The 20,534-nt window shown below is 47.8% G+C and overlaps 1 protein-coding gene across 1 annotated transcript; it reads right to left on the bottom strand.

Moving 5' to 3' along the window:
- Window positions 1–706: 706 nt before the first annotated feature.
- Isoc2a (isochorismatase domain containing 2a) lies at window positions 707–19,371 on the bottom strand. Its single transcript, NM_001101598.1, has 6 exons — window positions 19,231–19,371; window positions 5,094–5,240; window positions 4,757–4,966; window positions 4,523–4,593; window positions 4,313–4,430; window positions 707–1,107 (listed from the first exon to the last, which is right to left on the bottom strand). The coding sequence occupies exons 2-6, from the start codon at window positions 5,229–5,231 to the stop codon at window positions 1,024–1,026; spliced, it is 621 nt and encodes a 206-aa protein (NP_001095068.1). The 5' UTR covers window positions 5,232–5,240; window positions 19,231–19,371; the 3' UTR covers window positions 707–1,023.
- Between the last annotated feature and the right edge of the window lie 1,163 nt (window positions 19,372–20,534).

The following is a 20,534-nucleotide window of genomic DNA, read 5'->3' as shown; positions in this document are numbered from 1 at the left end:
CCATAGCTTTATGGACTGCCCGTGCAAGGGCTTCATGAGGGAAACCTGTCCCTGCCACACTGTCTGATTTTCCAGGCCCTTCTCTGGCACCTCGGTGCAAACCTGCACAACGTGGATGTGAGGGCCTGCCTCGTGGAGAGGGGCCAGCGGGGTTGTACTATCTGAGATGGGGTGTATGGCTGGTTTTGTGTGTCAACTGGACACAAGCTAGACTCATCCGAGAGAAAACAGCCTCAGGTGAGGAACCGCCTCCATGAGATCCAGCTGTAAGGCATTTCTCAGTTAGTGATCAATGTGGAGGGTCATAGCCCATTGTGGGGGTTGCCAGGCGGTTCTGGACTCTATAAGAAAGCAGGCTGAGCAAACCATGGGAAGCAAGGCCTACAATAGCACACTTCTGTGGCCTCTACATCAGCTCCTGCCGTCTGGTTCCAGCTATGATCTGCTAAGTGTATGCCAAGAAAACCCTTTCCTCCCCAACCTGCTTTTTGATCATCGTGCTTTGTCTCAGCAGCCGAAACCCTAAGACATGGGGACAGCCAGAAACTCAAGACGCACACACTGCCTATCCTGCAGATGTGGCCTCTGTTGGCCCAGCCTGGAGGTGGGAAGAGGCACCCCCTCTCCTCAACCTCCAAAGACCCATCTCCTTCTCTCACCTGCACACCCCCAGTAGCCCCTGGGACACCCCACAAACGCAATAGTGTTTCAGTTCACAGTCACATCAATGTTTACTCAGAATATGGGTCCCAGTCTGTGACACTTTTTTTGCCCTTTGCTTATGAGGTAGACCTAAGCAGAGTCCCCTCTCCACCTCTCTTCAGTCAACCCCCGCCCCCCCTCCACCCCCCCACCCCCTCCACCCCCCCACCCCCCCCACTCCCTACCCCCATCCCCACCCCTTCTAGCACTCAGGAGTCTCATTTGCATTTCCAGGACCAGCAGTTCACCCCTCCTCTCCCGTAGGGCAGATGCTCCCACCGACGACAGAGTAAGTCTGTTGTCTCAGTCATGGCCTGGAGTTCAGCAAGAGGTGAGGGGGCTCTGGCCTTGGAAGAGGCTCAGCAGCCCGCTGTCCGGGACCGGCTCCTTAATGATCTTCTGAATCTGTGGACAGAGGTCAACAAGTTGAGAAGCCCCACCTCTCTCGTCCTCCTGGCAGCCTCTCTCCCCAAGCCAATCGCTCTCCTAAACCGGTCTCCTGGAGGCTGGAGAGCCGGCTTAGCCGTTCAGAGCATTTTCCGTTCTTGCAGAGGACCTGGGTTCAGTTCCCACCTCCCACATGGCTGCCTGAAACGCTAACTCCAGTCACAAAGGATCCAGTGCCGTGTTCTGGACTCCTTGGGCACTGTACACATGATTTGCAAAACACATATACAGGCAAAGCATCCACATACATAAAGTAAAATAGAAACAGTTTTAGTGTATTCTGAGGCTAGACATGGAGGGGCATACCTTCAACGTAGAGCTTAGGAGGCAGAAGCAAGCAATAGCTCTGATGTTGAAGCCAGCCTGATCTACAATTAGAGTTTCAGACCAGCCATGGTTATATAGTAAGCCCTTGTCCTAAAAAGTGGGGGATCCCCTGGGAATGGCCTGAGGATAGGATTCAGTGTATAAGACATGTGTGCCAGTGTCAAGTTCTGATGCCCAGAACTCACATAAGCGCTGGCTGGGCAGGGCCTGCTGTAATTGCAGCCTCTAAATCCCAGAGCGAGCTGGCTCCTGAGAAGCTACCCACATCCTCAGGCTCCAGGGTTGACAGTCAGGCCTTACCTGTACGCATACGGCGGAGAGCGGTCAAGGAAGGTTCCAGACGTGAACCTCACGCCTCGTCACGCATACACATCTCACCACATACATGCAAATGTTCACATACACCCACTCTGCACACAGGCCCACAGAAATGGAAGTAAAGGAAAAATGGCGTTTTAATCTACTTCTTGAAGTACCTGCCTGGTTGAGCTAATTGCCGCCATCTTGGTCTGCTCTGTTGCCCTGGACCATTAGTGGTAGACAGATCTCTCTTGGGGTCTCTTCCTCTTCTTCATTAATCTTATCTTCCCCATCATTCCATTAGACCCTCAGCTCCTGCACAGGGCCAAACTGTGCCCATAAACTCTTGCCCCATTTACAACAACTCCCTCTTGGACAGGAGAAATCAAGCACATTAGCGACATTGGTTCATCTCCAGAAATCCAAAGTGTGTATGCCCACAGCCTCCACCCTGGCTGCTACACCACCTCCAGTAGGATCTGTGTGACAAGTTCCACGGGCTGAGGCGATTGACCTCAAAAGGGGGAGGCCTCCTAGAACCGGTCGTGGAACTCTTCGCTGGAGAAAAATTATTGAGCCGTAGTTCTCATGGCAACCTAGCTGTTTTGTTTTCTCTTATTCCTTTTCTTTTCTTTCCTTTTCTTTTTTTAGATGTATTTATTTATTTTATGTATATGAGTACACTGTAGCTGTCTTCAGACACACCAGAAGAGGGCATCAGATCCCATTACAGATGGTTGTGAGCCACCATGTGGTTTCTGGGAGTTGAACTCAGGACCTCTGGAAGAGCAGTCAGTGCTCTTAACTGCTGAGCCATTTCTCCAGCCATCTCTCCAGCCCCCTCTTATTCCTTTTCTTATTTACATGTTCCTGGTAGCCTAGGCCAGGATCTTAAGCGAGAATAATGGGTAAGAAACCATCCCTAGAGATGGGGCCACTAACATGACCTTATCCCCAGGGAAACCAACGCTTTACTTTCTAAGTCATTTACAAAACTATTATGATAAAAACTTTCCCAACAATAAAATTACATATGGCTACACGTGTGTCATCGGAGGTGGATTTTGGTATATGGTAAAGAAAGCCTGAATTAGAAAGAATTAAAATAGCTGAAATTTATACATTGAAGATTATAAAAAACCAGGCATTAGATGTTAAATAATAATTGATCATGGGGCTGGAGAGTTAGTTCAGTGGTTAAGAGCACTGACCATTAAAGATGTATTAACCTACTCCTGGAAATATGTCACTAGCCTTGGACGACAGCCCCCACTCAATACATCCTTTTAGAATTGTTATATTTTAATGATTTATAATGATTTTACCTGTTCTGTTTGTGATTCACTGAATACATAGTTTCAGAGTTGTAATGTTCAGTTTCAGAGTTGTAATGCTTGGATGATGTTTGTGCTTTACTGTGCCAAATGATTTTTGTTGGTATCTGTGATTGTCTCACTGGATATAGTTTCTAAGAGATGTAATGTTTGGTTTTTTTAATGTATAAAATCCCATGCTTGAGAGCTGCAGAATACACTCAGATTCAAACAGCCTCTGTGTTTGTTTCTGTTTGTCACCGCCAAATCCTTACCCACCTAGCTTCAAGGACCCTCATTCCAGGGACCCCCCATACCCGACTGGGGTGGTCCATGATACCTGGTGAAGGCCCACTACTGCTTTCAGGATGCCTGAAGGGGCCTTCCGGCTGGTCACACTGCTCCATTCTGTAGTACCTAATGTAACGCCTGCTGTTTCAGCCTGCCTGGCCCCTGGATGTTTTTCAGAAGCCTACAGAAGTTCTATTCCTCAGTAAGGCATAATAGTGCATATTTGTAATCCCAGTTTTCAGAAGGCTGAGGCAGGAGAATTGCCATGAGTTTGAGGCCAGCCTGAGCTACAGAGTAAGACTGTCTCAAAGAGAGAAAAACAAGCAAACAAACAAACAGCAAAAAAACAAAACAAAATAGAAAAAAAAATCAGAAAAGGCCAGGGCCAACAACATGGCTCAGCAAGCACGGACATTTGTCTTCAGGGAAGACCTGTGTTCTGTCCTGGGAACCCATGTGGGTGAAGGAGAGTACTGACTCCCTCAAGGGAGCTCGTGCACATGAACACACACACACACACACACACACACACAAAGACACACATGCAGACACACGTGCATGCAGGCATGCACACACATGCTACAGTGTGAATAAAATAAATTAAGAAACCACCCTGGGTGGTATTGGTGTGTTTGGGGTGGAGGGGGAAGGTGGATCTGAGCTGGAGACCAGCTTGATCTACAGAACCAGTTCCAGGACATCCAGAGACACCCTGTCTCAAAAGAACCAAACCAAACCAACAAAACAACAAGAAGCCAGCTGGGTGTAGTGGTGAGTGCCTGAAATCACCACGGAGGCAGAGACAGGAAGAGCAGAAGTTTAAACTCACCCTTGACTACACAGTGTGTCCAAGGCTAGCCTGGCACACAGGAGACCCTATTTCAAAAGGAGGGGTATTTCTTCTATTCACAGAAGCCCAAATGGCCCAGTACCTCCTTGAACTGGGGGTGGGAGGCATCCCTCACGAGCTGCAGAATGAGCGATTCGCTGGTGGCGAGGAAAGCTCCACTCTGTCTCATCCGGGCCAGTGCCACCAGCCGGTCAACCTGGCTGCAGGAGAGAGGGAAAGAGGGCGGGTGTGCACGCTGTGGTGCACCCGACGACACACATGGCAGGTGCCATCCCCACAGAGACCCTCTCACCTTCGAGAAGAACAGGCATCCACCACTACATGAACCTGCAGTCCCCGGTGAAGTAGGTCCAGAGCTGTGTTCTAAGGGGAGCACAAACAGGGCTCCCGTGAGGGATTGGGGAGTCCAAGTCAGAACGGGGTACTGGGAATGAGGATGAGGAAGGCTCAGCCAAGGCCCCAGAGCAGGAGGGAGGGCCAGGAGGTGAGGATGGGGCATCCAGGGGACAGGGAGGGAGGGTCTCACCAAGATGCAGGCTTGGGTCTCGATGCCACAGAGTAGCACAGACTGAAGCTGGGACCTGCCATCTAGCTCCTTCTGTAAGGCGGGCACCATACTGAAGCAGGTCTTACTCACTGGCCGAATGCCCTGAGCGCCCAGCTCAGGAACTGTGGGGCCCAGGCCTTCTGGGTACTGCTCTGTCAGCAAAATGGGGACATCTAGCAGCCGGGCCACCTACGTGGGAAAAGAGACAAAGGGCTGGGTCTCAGGGATTAGGGCTGGGGACTGGATTCCTGTGGTCCGAGGGGAGAGGGCTTGGGCTTGAGCCCCTGGGCCTTGAAAAGAAGAGGGTGCTACATACCTTAAGCATCCGAGCAGCCACTGACACGATCTGTGGGAAGTAGGCTATGCTAGGGCGAAACTTCTCCTGTAAGTCACATAGGAACAGGATGGAGGACTCTGGGAGGATCCGGCCCAGGCTAGCCCTGGCTGCTGCCATTTCCTAGGGCTGGACAGAGGGACAGTGGGCAGGGTCAGGTGAGGACTAGAGATTCAGAGAAGTCCTTAGTAAATGTGTGGTTTTGACACAGCATGACCATGTCAAGAGCCAAACCCTCAGAACAATGAACGCTGAAATGGGCAAAGCCTTCGTCAAATCTGAGCACGAATATTGACAATGTATGCAGGAAATGTCCACCAAAGCTTTCTCCCTACCCCTGATGTTTGTGGCCCGCAGACTGCCCTCTACAGAGACTGCTCCTACTAAGATCAGCTAGCCTGCCTCCTTGTTTATCCACATGTAGTAAGTCTGCCTCCCTGCTCAACTGTGTGGTGGTGTGAATGGGCTTGGCCTCCATAGATTCATGTGTTTGAATGCTTGGCCTATAGGGAGTGTCACAATTGGGAGATACGGCCCTGTTGGAGTAGGTGTGGCCTTATTAGAGGAAGTGTGTCACTGCGGTGGCTGGCTTGGAGGTCTCCTATACTCAAGCTAGTCTCCTCCTTGTTGCCTGTTTCCGGACAGAACCTCTGAAACTCTAAGACAGCTCCAATTAAAAGTTTGCCTTTACTAGAGTTGCCCATGGTCATGGTGTCTTTAAGACAAACTGTATATACTAAATACACTGAGGTGAAGGACAGAGAGAGGAGAGGGGGAGGTGGGATGCTGCCTTTTTGCTGAATGTGCATTCCTATATCTTGTCTTTTCTTCACTCCCTCGCTGTCCTTGGGGCTGTGCAGGATACAGCAGGGGATGAGGGCTCACACACTTGGCTCTGCGGTCCAAGCACCCTGCATTCCTGCTCCTGTCTCCAGGCTTTCTCATCTGCACTCCTTGGCCTGGAATACCCTCTTTCCCTCCCTCTCTCCCTTCTCACTCCTTCCCTGTTCAAGGAAGCCTTTTCAGAGAATGTCTGCCTTGGCCCCAGTGACACCTCCTAGACACACTCCCGTCCACCCGACTCCACCTCCCCAGCCCCGCTTTCTCCTTCTCATATAAAGATTGTACGACGTCAACAAGTAGTTGGTTCACTTTCTCTTTGTCACTAGTGGAGCTGACTCAGGCCTTCACCCCTGAGGAAACTGAGGTATTAGTAGTAAGGTCGAGGGGCATACAGATCTGGGACAGGGTCTTGCTATATTTAGCCCGTGGTGACCTTAAACTTAACCTGATACCTTCTGGATCAGCTGAAGGCTGCGCTTGATAAGCATGTGCCACCATGCCAGGCTGTTAAAACCTGGCCTTTTTCAGAAAGGCCAAGAGTTCTTCTCCAGCCTCGGTTTACCCATGTGTGGTGGTTTGAATATGTTTGGCCCAGGGGGTGGCGGATTAGGAGGTATAGCCTTGAGGAGTTGGTGTGACCTTGTGGGAGGAAGTGTGTCACTGTGGAGGTGGGCTTTGAGACCTTCCTCCTGGCTGCCTGGAAGTAAAGTTCTGGAGGCCTTCTGATCAAGATGTAGAACTCTCAGCTCCTCCTGCTCCATGCCTGCCTGGATGCTGCCTTGTTTCTCGCCTTGATGATAATGGACTGAACCTCTGAACCTGTAAGCCAGCCCTAATTAAACGTCCTTTATAAGACTTGCCTCGGTCATGGTGTCTCTTCACAGCAATGGAAACCTTAACGAAGCACCATGTATAAAACACTGTTGCCTTCTGGGACTTGGGAAGGTTCTCACACATGGCAGATTACCCACTTATAGAAACTAAGGAAAGCCTAAAAGGCGTACAACGCTGGTGAACCCCAAAAGGACTATATTCAGGAAAAGGGCCCATAACAAAGGCCATGACTGTAACTTCCACACTCAGGAGGCTGAGCCAGGGGGATCACTGCGTGTCCAAGGCCAGCCTGTGGCTAAAAAGAGAGTCCCAAGTCAACCAGGAGTATGGAATAGGACCTTGTCTTTAAAAGCCAAGGAAGGAGCTGGAGAGATGGCTCAGCAGTTACAAGCACTGGCTGCTCTTGCAGAGGACCTGGGTTTGATTGCCAGCAACCTCCCGGCAGCTCACAACCATCTGTAACTTTAGTACCAGGGCACTCAGTGACCTCTTCTGGCCTCTGAAATGCCAGGCAATGATGTGGTGCACTGACAGACACGAGGGTAAAATACCCATACACATAAAAGAATTAAATTTTTTAAAGAGAAAGATGTTGAAAATAGGAAATCAATAAAACAATGTTAAAATAAAATAAAGTTTAAATGTGCAGAGGGCATATTCATGGGTGTACCACATCATGTGTGTAACATTGTTAACCTCCCAACAGAGCGTTTTCACCACGGCAAGTAGAAACCCTGCATCCATTAGCAGTCACCTTAAATCCTTCCTCCCCATCCCCTGGCTGTCTGTATCTGTGGCTTTGCTTGTTTTGGCCATTTATTTTTTTAATTTGTGTGTGTGTGTGTGTGTGTGTGTGTGTCCATGCTCCTGTGTGCACATGCACTCATGGGCACATGCGCATGCATGTGTAGTCACAGGAGGATGGCCACTATCTTTTTCTCTTGCTCTCCACCTTATTACCTTGGGCAAGGTCCTCGTGAAAGCAGCGTCACTCCGCACACCGTGGCTGAGGTCACAGAGCACACATAACCATGCCCAGCTTTTACCTCAGCACTAGGAATCTGAACACACTCTGACTTTCTATGCAGTGTTCACGCATCTATGACACGTACTTCACTGAATGAGCCATCTCCCCACACAGGCTAGTAAAGACACCTGCCCAGGAACACTTTTGCAAGAGGAAAACCTGTGTTCCAAAGGGGCCAGGACGTTCGTCCTCACTTCCCCTGAATGGAGTCTGTCCACCCACAGGGTCTGAGGCTTCACAGACAGTGGCATGTGTCAGCTAGTGTTCTTAGGAGGCTGTGTTGTTGCTGAGTCCTCAGACTGCTGCTGGACTCGGGGCTCCTGCTGGCCTTTCCCACTGTGTGTGTGGACTTGTTTGTGCTCATTCACCATTGATTCATTCAGTGGGATATGGAGACACAGGGACTTAAGGAGGGGGAGACACTGAAGGAGGTGCACACCCAACAGAGAGGACACTGAGGGAGTTGCATACCCAACAGAGGGGACACTAGGGAGGTGGTGGTAAGCAACAGACTTTTTTTTTTAAAGCTAAGTCATAAGGACACCAATATTTATTATTACCAAAACTCAGGCCAGGTACAGTGGCACAGGCCTTTGATCCCAGCACTCAGAAAGCAGAGACAGGCAGATCTCAGTGAGTTCGTTATTAGCCTGATCTACGTAGCGAGTTCTAGGGCAATCAGCTCCATAGAGCTTCATAGAGAGACTGTCTTAATTAGGGTGTTATCACTGTGAAGAGACACCATGACCAAGGCAACTCTTATAAAGGACACTTTTCACTGGGGCTGGCTTACAGGTTCAGAGATTCAGTCCATTATCATCATGTTGGGAAGCATGGCAGCAGCCACACAGGCGTGGTGCTGGAGGAGGAGCTGAGAGTTCTACATATTTTTCCAAAGGCCACCAGGAGAAGACTGTGTTCCAGGCAGTGAGGAGGAGGGTCTTAAAGCCCACCCCCACAGTGACACACTTCCTCCAACAAGGCCACACCTCCAACAGGATCACTCCTTTATGGGTCAAGCACGTTTAAAAACAACAGTAGGGGAGGGAGGTGTAGCTCACTTGATGGAGTGCTGGCCTATCATACACAAAACCCTGGACTCAGTCCCCAAACCTGTACAAACTGGGCATGGTGGTACATGCCTTCATCCTGGCACTATGGAGATGGAGGCAGAGATGGGAAGACATGGATTGTCGTCAGTTACATATTGAGTTTAAGGCCAGCCTGGATTCCATCAGACCCACTCTCACCTGACCTCCCAATCCCACCCTCCAACCCATCAATGTGTCTATCGTAAGAAATATATTTTCTTGCCAAGCCTGGTGCTGCACAAAGCTCGCACAGAAACATACTGACTGCTACAGGCTTCTGGCATGAGGGCTGGGAATTCCAACTTCCTCACACTTGTGTGCAGACACGTTCCCTCCTGAGTGATCCCCCAGCCTTAGGTAATATATTCTATCTGTAAAGGTGGCAGTGGTAGTAATGTGGACAGCAACTTAAAGGTGTGTGCCAGCACTGCCTGGCTTTGTGGAATTGTGTTTGTTTGTTTGTTTGTTTTTGAGACAGGGTTTCTCTGGGTAGCCCTGGCTGTCCTGGAACTCATTCTGTAGACCAGGCTGGCCTTGACCTCAGAGATTTCCCCTGCCTCTGCCTCCTAAGTGCTGGAATTAAAGGCGTGCACCACCTGGCGCTATTTATTTACTTTAAAGACAAAGTTTCACTATGTGAGACTGGCAGGCCTCCAATGCTTGGCTCAGTCTCCTGAGTCCTGAGAAACAACCACCGACTACCACACCCTGCACCGTTACTCTAATTTTGCAGGAGTGTTCCTTTCTTTCTCTCTCTCTCTCTCTCCCCCCCTTTCTTCTTCTCTCCCTCCTTCCCCCTTTCCTTCCTTTCTTTTCCTTCCTTCCTTCCTTCCTTTCTTTCTTTCTTTCTTTCTTTCTTTCTTTCTTTCTTTCTTTCCTTCTTTCTTTCTTTTCCTTCTTCAGATCAGCACTGCTCTACTAGAGGCCATGCTACCTCTCAGAACCCAGAGGTCACTCGGGCCACCAAACCCCAGCGGGACCTGAGGACTTGCAGGCCACCAGAGCCACTCCAGCCTGAAGATCAGAAAGGAAACAGCAACCAAGGGGGAGATGTCCATCCAGCCAAGAGAAACTCAGAAACTGGCACCTAAACCTACAATTACCCTAAACCCAGATGCTTAGAGAGCAGCTTAAGAACCACGAGAGTCAGGGCAATATGGCATTACCAGAGCCAGGGTACCCTGCTACAGCAAGCCCTGGGCATCCTAACACAGCCAAAGCACAAGAGGACGAACTTAAAACAATCCTACAAAGATGATAGAGGCCCTTAAAGAGAAAATGGAGTAAAACCCTTAAAGGAACCCAGGAAAACCCAAACAAACAATAGAAGGAAATAAAACTTTCCAAGACCTGAAAATGGAAAGAGAAGCAATAAAGAAGCACACACTGTGGAAATCCTGGAGATGGAAAACCTAGGTAAGTGAACAGAAACTATAGAATCACCAACAGAATACAGGAGGTGGAAGACAGAATCCCAGACATAAGCTACACTAGAGCCTGGCATGGTAGCGCACGCCTTTAATCCCAGCACTCGGGAGGCAGAGGCAGATGGATTTCGTGGATTTCTGAGTTCGAGGCCAGCCTGGTCTACAAAGTGAGCTCCAGGACAGCCAGGGCTACACAGAGAAACCCTGTCTCGAAAAACAAACAAACAAACAAACAAAAGATACAATAGAAAGCTGGGCAGTAGTGGTGCATGCCTTTAATCCCAGCACTTGGGAGGCAGAGGCAGGAGGATTTCTGAGTTCGAGGCCAGCCTGGTCTACAGAGTGAGTTCCAGGACAGTCAGGGCTTACACAGAGAAACCCGGTCTCAAAAAACAAAAAAAAAAAACCAAAAAACAAAAAACAAATATCAAGGAAACCTGAGACATTATGAAAAGACCAAACCTAAGAATAAGAACAGAAAATAGTTTCAATAAAACCATAGGGAAAAATCCCAACCTAAAGAAAAAGATGCCCATAAAAGCACAAGAAGCTTACAGAAGACTAAACAGATTGAACCAGAAAAGAAAGTGCCCCATCACATAACAATCAAAACACTACACAGACAGAACTAAGAAAGAACATAAAAAGCTGCAAGGGATAAAGGCCAAGTAGCATATAAAGGTAGACTCTAAAAGCCAGAAGGGCCTTGAAGACCCTAAGAGACCACAGACGCCAGCCCATACTACTACACACAGCAAAACTGTCAATCACTATAGATGGAGAAAACAAGATCTTCCACAACAAAGCCAAAAATAAACAATATCTATCCACAAATGCAGCCCTACAGAAGATACTAGGAAAAAACTCCAACTCAAGAACGTTAATGACACCCAAGAAACACAAGAAATAATTTCTCATCAGCAAAACCAAAGAAAGGAAACACAAACCACCACCATCACCACCACCACCACCATCACCACCACCATCACCACCATCACCACCACCATCACCACCACCACCACCACCATCACCACCACCACCACCACCATCACCATCACCACCACCACCATCACCACCATCACCATCACCACCACCACCACCACCACCACCACCATCACCACCACCACCACCACCACCACCACCATCACCACCACCACCACCACCATCACCACCACCACCATCACCATCACCACCACCACCACCAATAATAAAATTAACAATCACTAGTCACTAATCTCTCAATATCAATGGACTTAATTCCCCAGTAAAAAGACACAGACTAACAGAACAGATGAAAAGGATCTGCCTGGGCTGGTGAGATGGCTCAGTGGGTAAGAGCACTGACTGCTCTTCCGAAGGTTCAGAATTCAAATCCCAGCAACCACATGGTGGCTCACAACCATCCGTAAAAAGATCTGACTCCCTCTTCTGGATTGTCTGAAGACAGCTACAGTGTACTTACATATAATAAATAAATGAATCTTTAAAAATATTTAAAAAAAAAAAAAAGAAAGAAAAGGATCTGCCTGCCCTTCTTCTGAATACAAGAAACACATCTCGGTAACAAAGATAGTCATTATCTCACAGTCAAGGGTTGAAAAAAAGATTTTTCCAAGCAAATGGAGACAAGAGGCAGGCTGGTGTAATGACTCTAATATTTAACAAAATAGATTACAAACCAAAATTAATCAAAAGAAATGGTGAAGGAGATACAAATTGGAAAGGAAGAATTCAAAGTACCACTCTTTGCAGATGATATGATAGTATACATAAGTGACCCCAAGAATTCTATCAGGGAACTCCTACACTTGCTACACCTTCAGCAAGGTGGCTGGATACAAGCTTAACTAAAAAAAAAAAAAAATTCAGTAGCCCCCCTTTAGACAAATGATAAATGGCCTGAGGAAAAAAGAAATCAGGGGAAACAACAGCCTTCACAATAGTCACAAATAATATAAAATATCTCCGTGTAGCTCTAACCGAGCAAGTGAAAGTTCTATAGGACAAGAACTTCAAGTCTTTGAAGAAAGAAATTGAAGAAGATATCAGAAGATGGAAAGATCTCCCATGCAGATGGATTGGCAGGATTAACATAGTAACAATGGCCACCCTACCAAAGGCAACCCTCACCAAAATGCCAACACAATTCTTTACAGACCTTGAAAGAGTAAGTCTCAACTTTATATGGAAAAAACAAAAAAACCCAGGAGAGCCCAAACAATCCTGAACACTAAAAGAACTTCTGGGAGAATCCCTCTCCCTGACCTCAGGCTATACCACAGAACAACAGTGGTAAAAACCGCAGTGTTGTCATAAAGTCAGACAACTTCAGCAATGGAGTGGAACTGAAGACCCACGTTTAAAACCACACACCTGGGCTGGAGAGATGGCTCAGCAGTTAAGAGCACTGACTGTTCTTCCAAAGGTCCTGAGTTCAAGTCCCAGCAACCACATGGTGGCTCACAACCATCCTTAATGAGATCTGACTCCCTCTTCTGGTGTGTCAGAAGACAGCTACAGTGTACTTACATATAATAAAAATAAATAAATCTAAAAAAAAAAAAAAAAAAAAAGTTCGAGGCCAGCCTGGTCTACAGAGTGAGTTCCGGGACAGCCAGAGCTATACAGAGAAACCCTGTCACAAAACAAACAAAACAAAATGAAACAAAACAAACAAACAAACAAAAAACCCACACACACATATGGAAACTTGATTTTTGACAAAGAAGCCAAAACCATGCAGTGCGAAAAGAAATCTAATAGAAAGTGGGAAATACCCTAGCACACATTGGAGGTGAAGACAGCTTCCTGAACAGAACCCCAATGGCTACTGGTGTAGATCAACAATGGACAAATGGGGCCTCGTGAAAGCTTCTGTAAGGCGAAGGGCACTGGCAATAGGACAAATCAGTAGCCTGCAGATTGGGAAAAGATCTTCACCAACTCCACATGTGATAGAGGGCTAATATCCAAAATGTATAAAGAACTCAATAGACACCAACACAAAAATAACCCAATTAAAAAATGGGGTACAAATCCAAACAGAATTCTCAACAGAGGAATCTCAAATGGCTGAGAAGCACTTAAAGAAATGTTCAATATCCTTAGTCATTAGGCAAATGTAAATCAAAACAACCCTGAGATTACATTTTACACCCTTCAGAATAGGTACGATCAAAAAAATCAAGGGACAGTACATGCTGGCAAGGATGCACACCAAAAGAAACACTCCTCTATTGCTGCAGCGTGCAAACTTGTACAACACCTTAGAAATCAATATGGTGCTTTCCTGGAAAATTTAGAATCAATCTGTGGTGGTTTGTACATACTTGGCCCAGGGAGTGGCACTATTAGGAGATGTAGCCTTGTTGGAGTAGGTGTGTCACTGTGTGGGGGGGGGCTTTGAGACTCCCATCTTAGCTGTGTGGAAGCCAGTATTCTGGTAGCAGCCTTCAGATGAAGATGTAGAACTCTCAGCTCCTCCTGCACCATGCCTGCCTGGACACTGCCATGCTTCTGCCTTGATGATAGTGGACTGAACCTCTGAACCTGTAAGCCAGCCCCAACTACATGTTGTTCTTTATAAGAGTTGCCTTGGTCATGGTGTCTGTTCACAGCAGTAAAACCCTAACTAAGACACAATCTACCTCAATACCCAACTATACCATTCTTGGGCATATACCCAAGGGATGATATATCCTGGTCATGGATGAATCTTGAACACATGGGTGGAACTAGAAAAATATCTTCCTTAGAGAGGCAACTCAGGTCCAGAAAGGCAAACATAGTGTGTACTTACTTATAGGTGGACATTAGTAAAGGACAGCCATGCTACAATCCACAAACCCAGAGAAGCTAAGTAACAAGGAGGGCTCAAGGGGAGGCAAAATATCAAGGGGGAGACTGGAGGTGGGCAGGGACAGGAACAGGGATCAGGTGGGGAAGGACGCAGGGACAGAGCATTGGGAGAGACACCTGGAACTAGGGGCATCTCAGGAACAAGCTAGAAGCCTCGTGTAATGGAAACTCCCAGCAATCTAGAAGGTTGACCCTAGCTAGCTAAGACTCCTAGCAAGGAGGGTAGGAGGGTGTGATGGTTTGTATATCCTTGGACCAGGGAGTGGCACCATCTGAAGGTGTGGCCTTGTTGGAATAGGTGTGACCTGGTTGGAATGGGTGTCACTGTGGGTGTGGGTATAAGATCCTCACCCTAGTTGCCTGGAAGTCAGTCTTCCACTAGCGGCCTTTGAATGAAGACATAGAACTCTCAGCTCTGCCTGCACCATGCCTGCCTGGATACTGCCATTCTCCCACCTTGAAGGCAATGGACTGAACCTATGAACCTGTAAGCCAGCCCCAATTAAATGTTGTTTTTTATAAGACTTGCCTTGGTCATGGTGTCTGTTCACAACAGTAAAACCCTACGACAGAAGTTGGTACCAGAAGTGGGGTATTGCTGTGATAGGCCTGACCATGCTTTTATTTGAAAGAATGTGGATTTTTGGACTTTAGATTCGGAACTCAGTGGAATGCTTTAAATGGGGCTTAATGGGTCATCCTAGTAAGAATATGGAAACTTTGTTGCTGGGAGTAATTTGAACTGTGTTGACCTGGCCCAAGAGATTTCAAAGGAGAAGAATTTCAGAATGTGGCATAAAGACTGTTTTTGTGGAATTTTGGTGAAGAATGTGGCTACTTTTTGCCCTTGCCTGAAAAGTCTGCCTGAGGCTAAGGTGAAGAGACTCAGATTAATTGCATTGTCAAAGGAAGTTTCAAAAAAGCCCAGCAGAGACTTTGTTCTCTGGTTAAGTCTTATGAAGAGAAGTTTGAACAAGCATAGCAAGCTTAGAAAGGAAAAATATAAAATATATGGTTCGAGTATTAAAGGGGTACCAGGAAGTGAAATGGAGCAAAATCTTGTGTTCCAGGAGATAACAGATTAAGGGAGTGGGACCTTGGGGCAAGATTCTACCCAGCTTAATTAGATCCAGGCATGGTGGTACACACCCTTAATCCCATGAGACAAGTAGGCTGATCTCTGCATTCAAGGCCAATCTACAGAGCAAGAACCAGGATAGCCAAGCTTAGGCAGTGAAGAATTTAGAAAACATAAAATCAGTGATAATGTAATAGTACAAGGGGGCTGGGCGTGGTGGTGCACGCCTTTAATCCCAGCACTTGGGAGGCAGAGGCAGGCGGATTTCTGAGTTCAAGGCCAGCCTGGTCTACAGAGTGAGTTCCAGGACAGCCAGGGCTATACAGAGAAACCCTGTCTTGGGAAAAAAAAAATAGTACAAGGGGATCATGTTCTAGTTCCTGTAAGCAGCAGAACTTGGCAGCTTCAGCCATGTGGCTCTGGCTCTTGAGTAAAGAATGGAAGAAACTACTGGGAAAATTGATGCTGGTTAGCTGGAGCTAAGGAATTAGCAGTGATTAAGAAGAGACCAGCATCACTGAGGTGAAATCTTCTGGAAATTGTTTTCTGGGAGCACAAAGAAGCTATGTTCCAGAGATACCCAAGGTTGTACCTCATGCTGCGGCTGGACTTGGCAATGTGTAAGAGTCACTCAGGTGTTTCATGAGGTCCCATTTGTCAATTCTCAATCTTACAGCACAAGCCATTGCAGTTCTATTCAGGAATTTTTCCCCTGTGCCAATATCTTTGAGGCTTTTCCCCACTTTCTCCTCTATAAGTTTCACTGTCTCTGGTTTTATGTGGAGTTCCTTGATCCACTTAGATTTGACCTTAGTACAAGGAGATAGGAATGGACCAATTCACATTCTTCTACATGATAACCACCAGTTGTGCCAGCACTATTTGTTGAAAATGCTGTCTTTTTTCCACTGGATGGTTTTAGCTCCCTTGTCGAAGATCAATTAGCAAACACATAAGTGAATGCTCACAGTCAGCTATTGGATGGATCACAGGGCCCCCAATGGAGGAGCTAGAGAAATTACCCAAGGAGATAAAGGGATCTGCAACCCTATAGGTGGAACAACATTATGAACTAACCAGTACCCAGGAGCTCTTGTCTCTAGCTGCATCTGTATCAAAAGATGGCCTAGTCGGCCATCACTGGAAAGAGAGGCCCATTGGACTTGCAAACTTTATATGCCCCAGTACAGGGGAATGCCAGGGCCAAAAAGTGGGAGTGGGTAGGTAGGGGAGTGGGGGGGGCGTATGGGGGACTTTGGGATAGCATTGGAAATGTAAATGAAGAAAATACCTAATAAAAAATATTATATATATAAAAAAAGAATCACTCAGGTGGTACTGCTTGTGCAGGAATGAAGGGATCATGGAGAGAAGCTGAGGCTTAGCACTGTGAGAGACCAGGGGAGGCCATTGGAGAAGGTGAAGCCTCAGCTGTAGTTGATGGCCCAGGACTGAAGGGGTCATGCAAAGATTTGAGGCTTGGCACCCTGAAGAGAGCCTATGAGAGGCTATTGGTGAAGCCTAGTTGGAGTGGTACACCCCAGTGTATTGGCAATGTTAGTACCATGGGATGATCACCAAGAACAGCAGCCGTAATGGAATGGATCAACCTGAGCTTAGAGTGCTACAGAGGGCAGAGCTGGAGAAGTGATGCCAGCCCTTAGGAGGAGCCCAAAAGATCAAGTGGAATCCCAGACACTGAAACAAGAAGCTGTAACATTGAAATTGCTGTGGAGACTCAAAGATGTTAAAGATGCCAGAGCCATGGGATACATGCTGAGGAAAGCTGCTAACAGGGAGTGGAACCAGCCCAGGAGAAAGCAGTTTGCTGCAGTCAACAAAGGTGAAAAAGGAGTAGAGATCTGAAGACTGCTTTGACATCAGCCATGGAGATGCAGAGTTTGGAGTTTGCCCAGCTGGCTTCCTGCCTTGCTTTGGGGATTACAGTTAATTAAGTTGAATGAATCTCAGAAGAGACCTTGAACTTTGGAATTTTAACATTGTTGCGACTGCTATAGACTATGAGGACTTTGAAAGTTGGACTAAATGCATTTTGCATTATGCTATGTTTAAGTATGGCCCCCATAGACTCATGTTTTTGAACAAGTCTATGGGGACCAGGGAGTGGAATGTGATGGTTTGTATATCCTTGGACCAGGGAGTGGCACCATCTGAAGGTGTGGCCTTGTTGGAATAGGTGTGACCTGGTTGGAATGGGTGTGTCACTGTGGGTGTGGGTATAAGATCCTCACCCTAGTTGCCTGGAAGTCAGTCTTCCACTAGCAGCCTTTGAATGAAGATGTAGAACTCTCAGTTCTGCCTGCACCATGCCTGCCTGGATACTGCCATTCTCCCACCTTGAAGGTAATGGACTTAACCTATGAACCTGTAAGCCAGCCCCAATTAAATGTTGGTTTTTTATAAGATTTGCCTTGGTCGGGGGTGGGTGGGTATGGGGGACTTTTGGTATAGCATTGGAAGTGTAAATGAGCTAAATACCTAATAAAAATGGGGAAAAAAAAAAGATTTGCCTTGGTCATGGTGTCTGTTCACAGCAGTAAAACCCTAACTAAGACAGGGGGGATATGGAGCCTGAACCAGCCATCTCCTGTAATCAGGCAAGACTTCCAGTGGAGGGATTAGGATACCAACCCAGCCACAAAACCTCTGACCTACAACTTGTCCTGCTCACAAGATGTGTTGGGGTAAAGGTGGCCCAGAAATGGTGGGAGTAGCCAGCCAATGACTGGCCCAGCTGGAGACCCAAGCCACCAGAGGGAGCCCAACCCACTACCTGGGAGGCTAGATAGCCCAGAGACCTAGGATAGAACCAAACACTCCTGGCAGCAATAAATATTTTTTTTAAAATTGAGATGCCTAATGGTATAGATTGGTGCTTGGCCCAACTGTCATCAGAGACACTTTATCCAGCAACTTATGGAAAGAGATGAAGAGAACCACAATCAAAACATTAGGAAGAACTTGGGGAGTCCTGCAGAAAAGAGGGGGAGATTGCAGGAGTCAGAGAGGTCAAAGACAACAAGACAACCCACAGAATCAACTAACCTGGGCTCATAGGGGCTCACAGGGACTGAACCAGCAACCAGGGAGCCTGCACGGGATTGATATAGGCCCTCTACATATGTGTTTGGGTTGTGCAGCTTGGTCTTCTAGTGGAACTCCTAACAGTGGGAGAGGGGCTGTCTCTGACTCTTTCCTGCTTTTGGGACCCTTTCCTCATCCTGAGCGGCCTTCTCCAGACTTAATACTAGGGGAGGTGCACAGTCTTACTGCAATTTGATGTGCTATGTTTGGTTGGCGTCTGAGGGCAGGCATGCCCTTTTCGGAAAAGAAAGAGCAGTGGAGGGAAGGAGGGCTGTTGGGGAGGGAGGGAGGAGGGGAAACTGCAGTCGAGATGTAGTATCTGAGAGAATAAAAAAGAAAGAAAAAGTTCAGGCCAGCTAGGTATGATCTGCAGACGAAACGGAACCTGGGTGAGAGCTGGGACAGAAAATAACCAATCTAAGGGAGACAATGAAAGAGTGGAGGTGGGACGCGCGTGTGAAAAGTGAAGAGGGTGTCTAGACTGCAGAGAGATTTCGGGACATCGTGGGGGTCCTGGAAGGAGGCCTCAGCTCAGTAAAGGAAACCTGTCTTAGGCTGGGGTAAGTGACCTCCTGCGGACAGACTGGGGATGAGGTTGCTTAATTGGGCAAGTGGTTACTGCACACCACTACAGGAACCCAGATTTCTAAGCTCTGTGTCTCTGGGACGCTTTTCTTCTTGGAAGAAATGGGCGTGAGAATCGCCCACTCCTGGGGCTGATACAAAACTTAGCTCTGGAGAAGCTTGAAGTTCCTCCCTGATGATCCATCCTGAGACCAACTGGAGCCCCTCCTCAGCTGGACACCCCGCAAACCTTCCGTTTCCTCCGTCTGTAAGGACGGGCAGTTGGACTTACCCGGCGGTACCAGGTTCGAGTGCAGCAAGTCCCTCCACTAGGTCCCTTCAGCGCACTCTCCCCCACTGGACTGTCACTAGTTCCGGGCTGGGTCACCGTTTTGCCCACTTTGGACACGAGGTCTGCTCCCCTTACGTGTCTACCCCTCCCTCCCGAGCAGGCCAATCAGCTCGCGCCTCGGCTGCGCCCTGTAAGGGGGAGGGGCGGCTAAGGCGGGTCAGTCATGAGAATCTGATTGGTCCGCAGAAGCCTAAGGGGTGGAGAGATAGCGCACAGAACCAATGAAGAGCCGATGAGGGCTTGAGAGGCGGCCTCTGCTGAGAGCTCAGATTCTAACTGGGAATGAAGGTAGAGGTTATCAGGTTGCACCTTGTATTATTGCTGCGCCTCACAGTTACAACCTGCCTTTCTTATCTGAGCTAAAGGTACCTGCACCATCGTGGGCTACACACTGAAAGCCTGCTCCCTGAACCCCACTAAAAGACTGGCTTGCAGGGTTCAGCAAGGTCTGGACCTGATTTCTGTAGAAATCTCTAGAACCCTTATTTTGGAAGAAGAGAACTGAGTCCTGCAACTTGTCTTCTGACCTCTGCAGACCTGATGTGGCGCAGGCACGTATGCAAAGACAGAAACACACACACCACAGAATAAATAGATGGGAAAAATTAAGTAGATACAAGCAGGCATGCCATTGATGAATCTCAGGATTCCATGGATTCTACAGAGGCCAGGCTTCCTGTTCCCAGGAGTCATTTGGGCCTCAATTTCACCCCTCTGGAGGGAGCTCTGGAGTAGGGTGTGAGCCTGGAGGTGAAGTGATTGACCTGTGGCCTGGAGGTACTGGCACCCCTCTCAGAGACAGGATCCCTCTCTTTCCAGCCAATGCAACCCCCTCCCAAGTCTCCATTTAAAAGCCCTCAACATTCATCGCTGAGGTTGACTCTGCCTAGTCTCGCCTTGCTAAAGAGGCTTTTGTTCCCCTAATTGGCTATCTATCTCCAGGCACTTTCCTCTGCCTCTGCACCCATACACTGTCTGTTTTATATTCAGGCCCAGTTATGTTTTAATTGGTCATGTAGGAGACGCCCAACGAGCACCCTCCCCTCTTGTCTGCACTTTGTCTTTCTGTATCAGTTCTTAACCAGCAAGCTACAGGCTCCGGAGTCTACCCATCTACCCCATAAGACAAGCACGGTGTTAGGGCTCACCCGCACTCCCAGGGTGACCTCTCATTCTGGAACCGTCAGCCATCCAGTCCTTTGCACACTTGAGGAGTGTGCTCTGATCTGTATTTCTACTTCAGA

The sequence above is a fragment of the Mus musculus genome, chromosome 7 (genome assembly GCF_000001635.26).
Source record: "Mus musculus strain C57BL/6J chromosome 7, GRCm38.p6 C57BL/6J".
Taxonomy (NCBI): domain Eukaryota; kingdom Metazoa; phylum Chordata; class Mammalia; order Rodentia; family Muridae; genus Mus; species Mus musculus.
The sequence above is the reverse complement of the archived record's forward strand: the minus strand, read 5'-3'. Positions and strand labels throughout refer to the sequence as shown.

Coding starts and splice junctions, on each gene's coding strand:
- Isoc2a (NM_001101598.1), bottom strand. CDS start 5,231: ATGGCAGCAGCCAGGGCTAGCCTGGGCCGGATCCTCCCAGAGTCCTCC. Junction 4,967..5,093: donor TGGCTGCTCGGATGCTTAAG/GTATGTAGCACC, acceptor TTTCCCACGTAG/GTGGCCCGGCTGCTAGATGT. Junction 1,108..4,312: donor CCCACCCCCAGTTCAAGGAG/GTACTGGGCCAT, acceptor CTCTGTCCACAG/ATTCAGAAGATCATTAAGGA.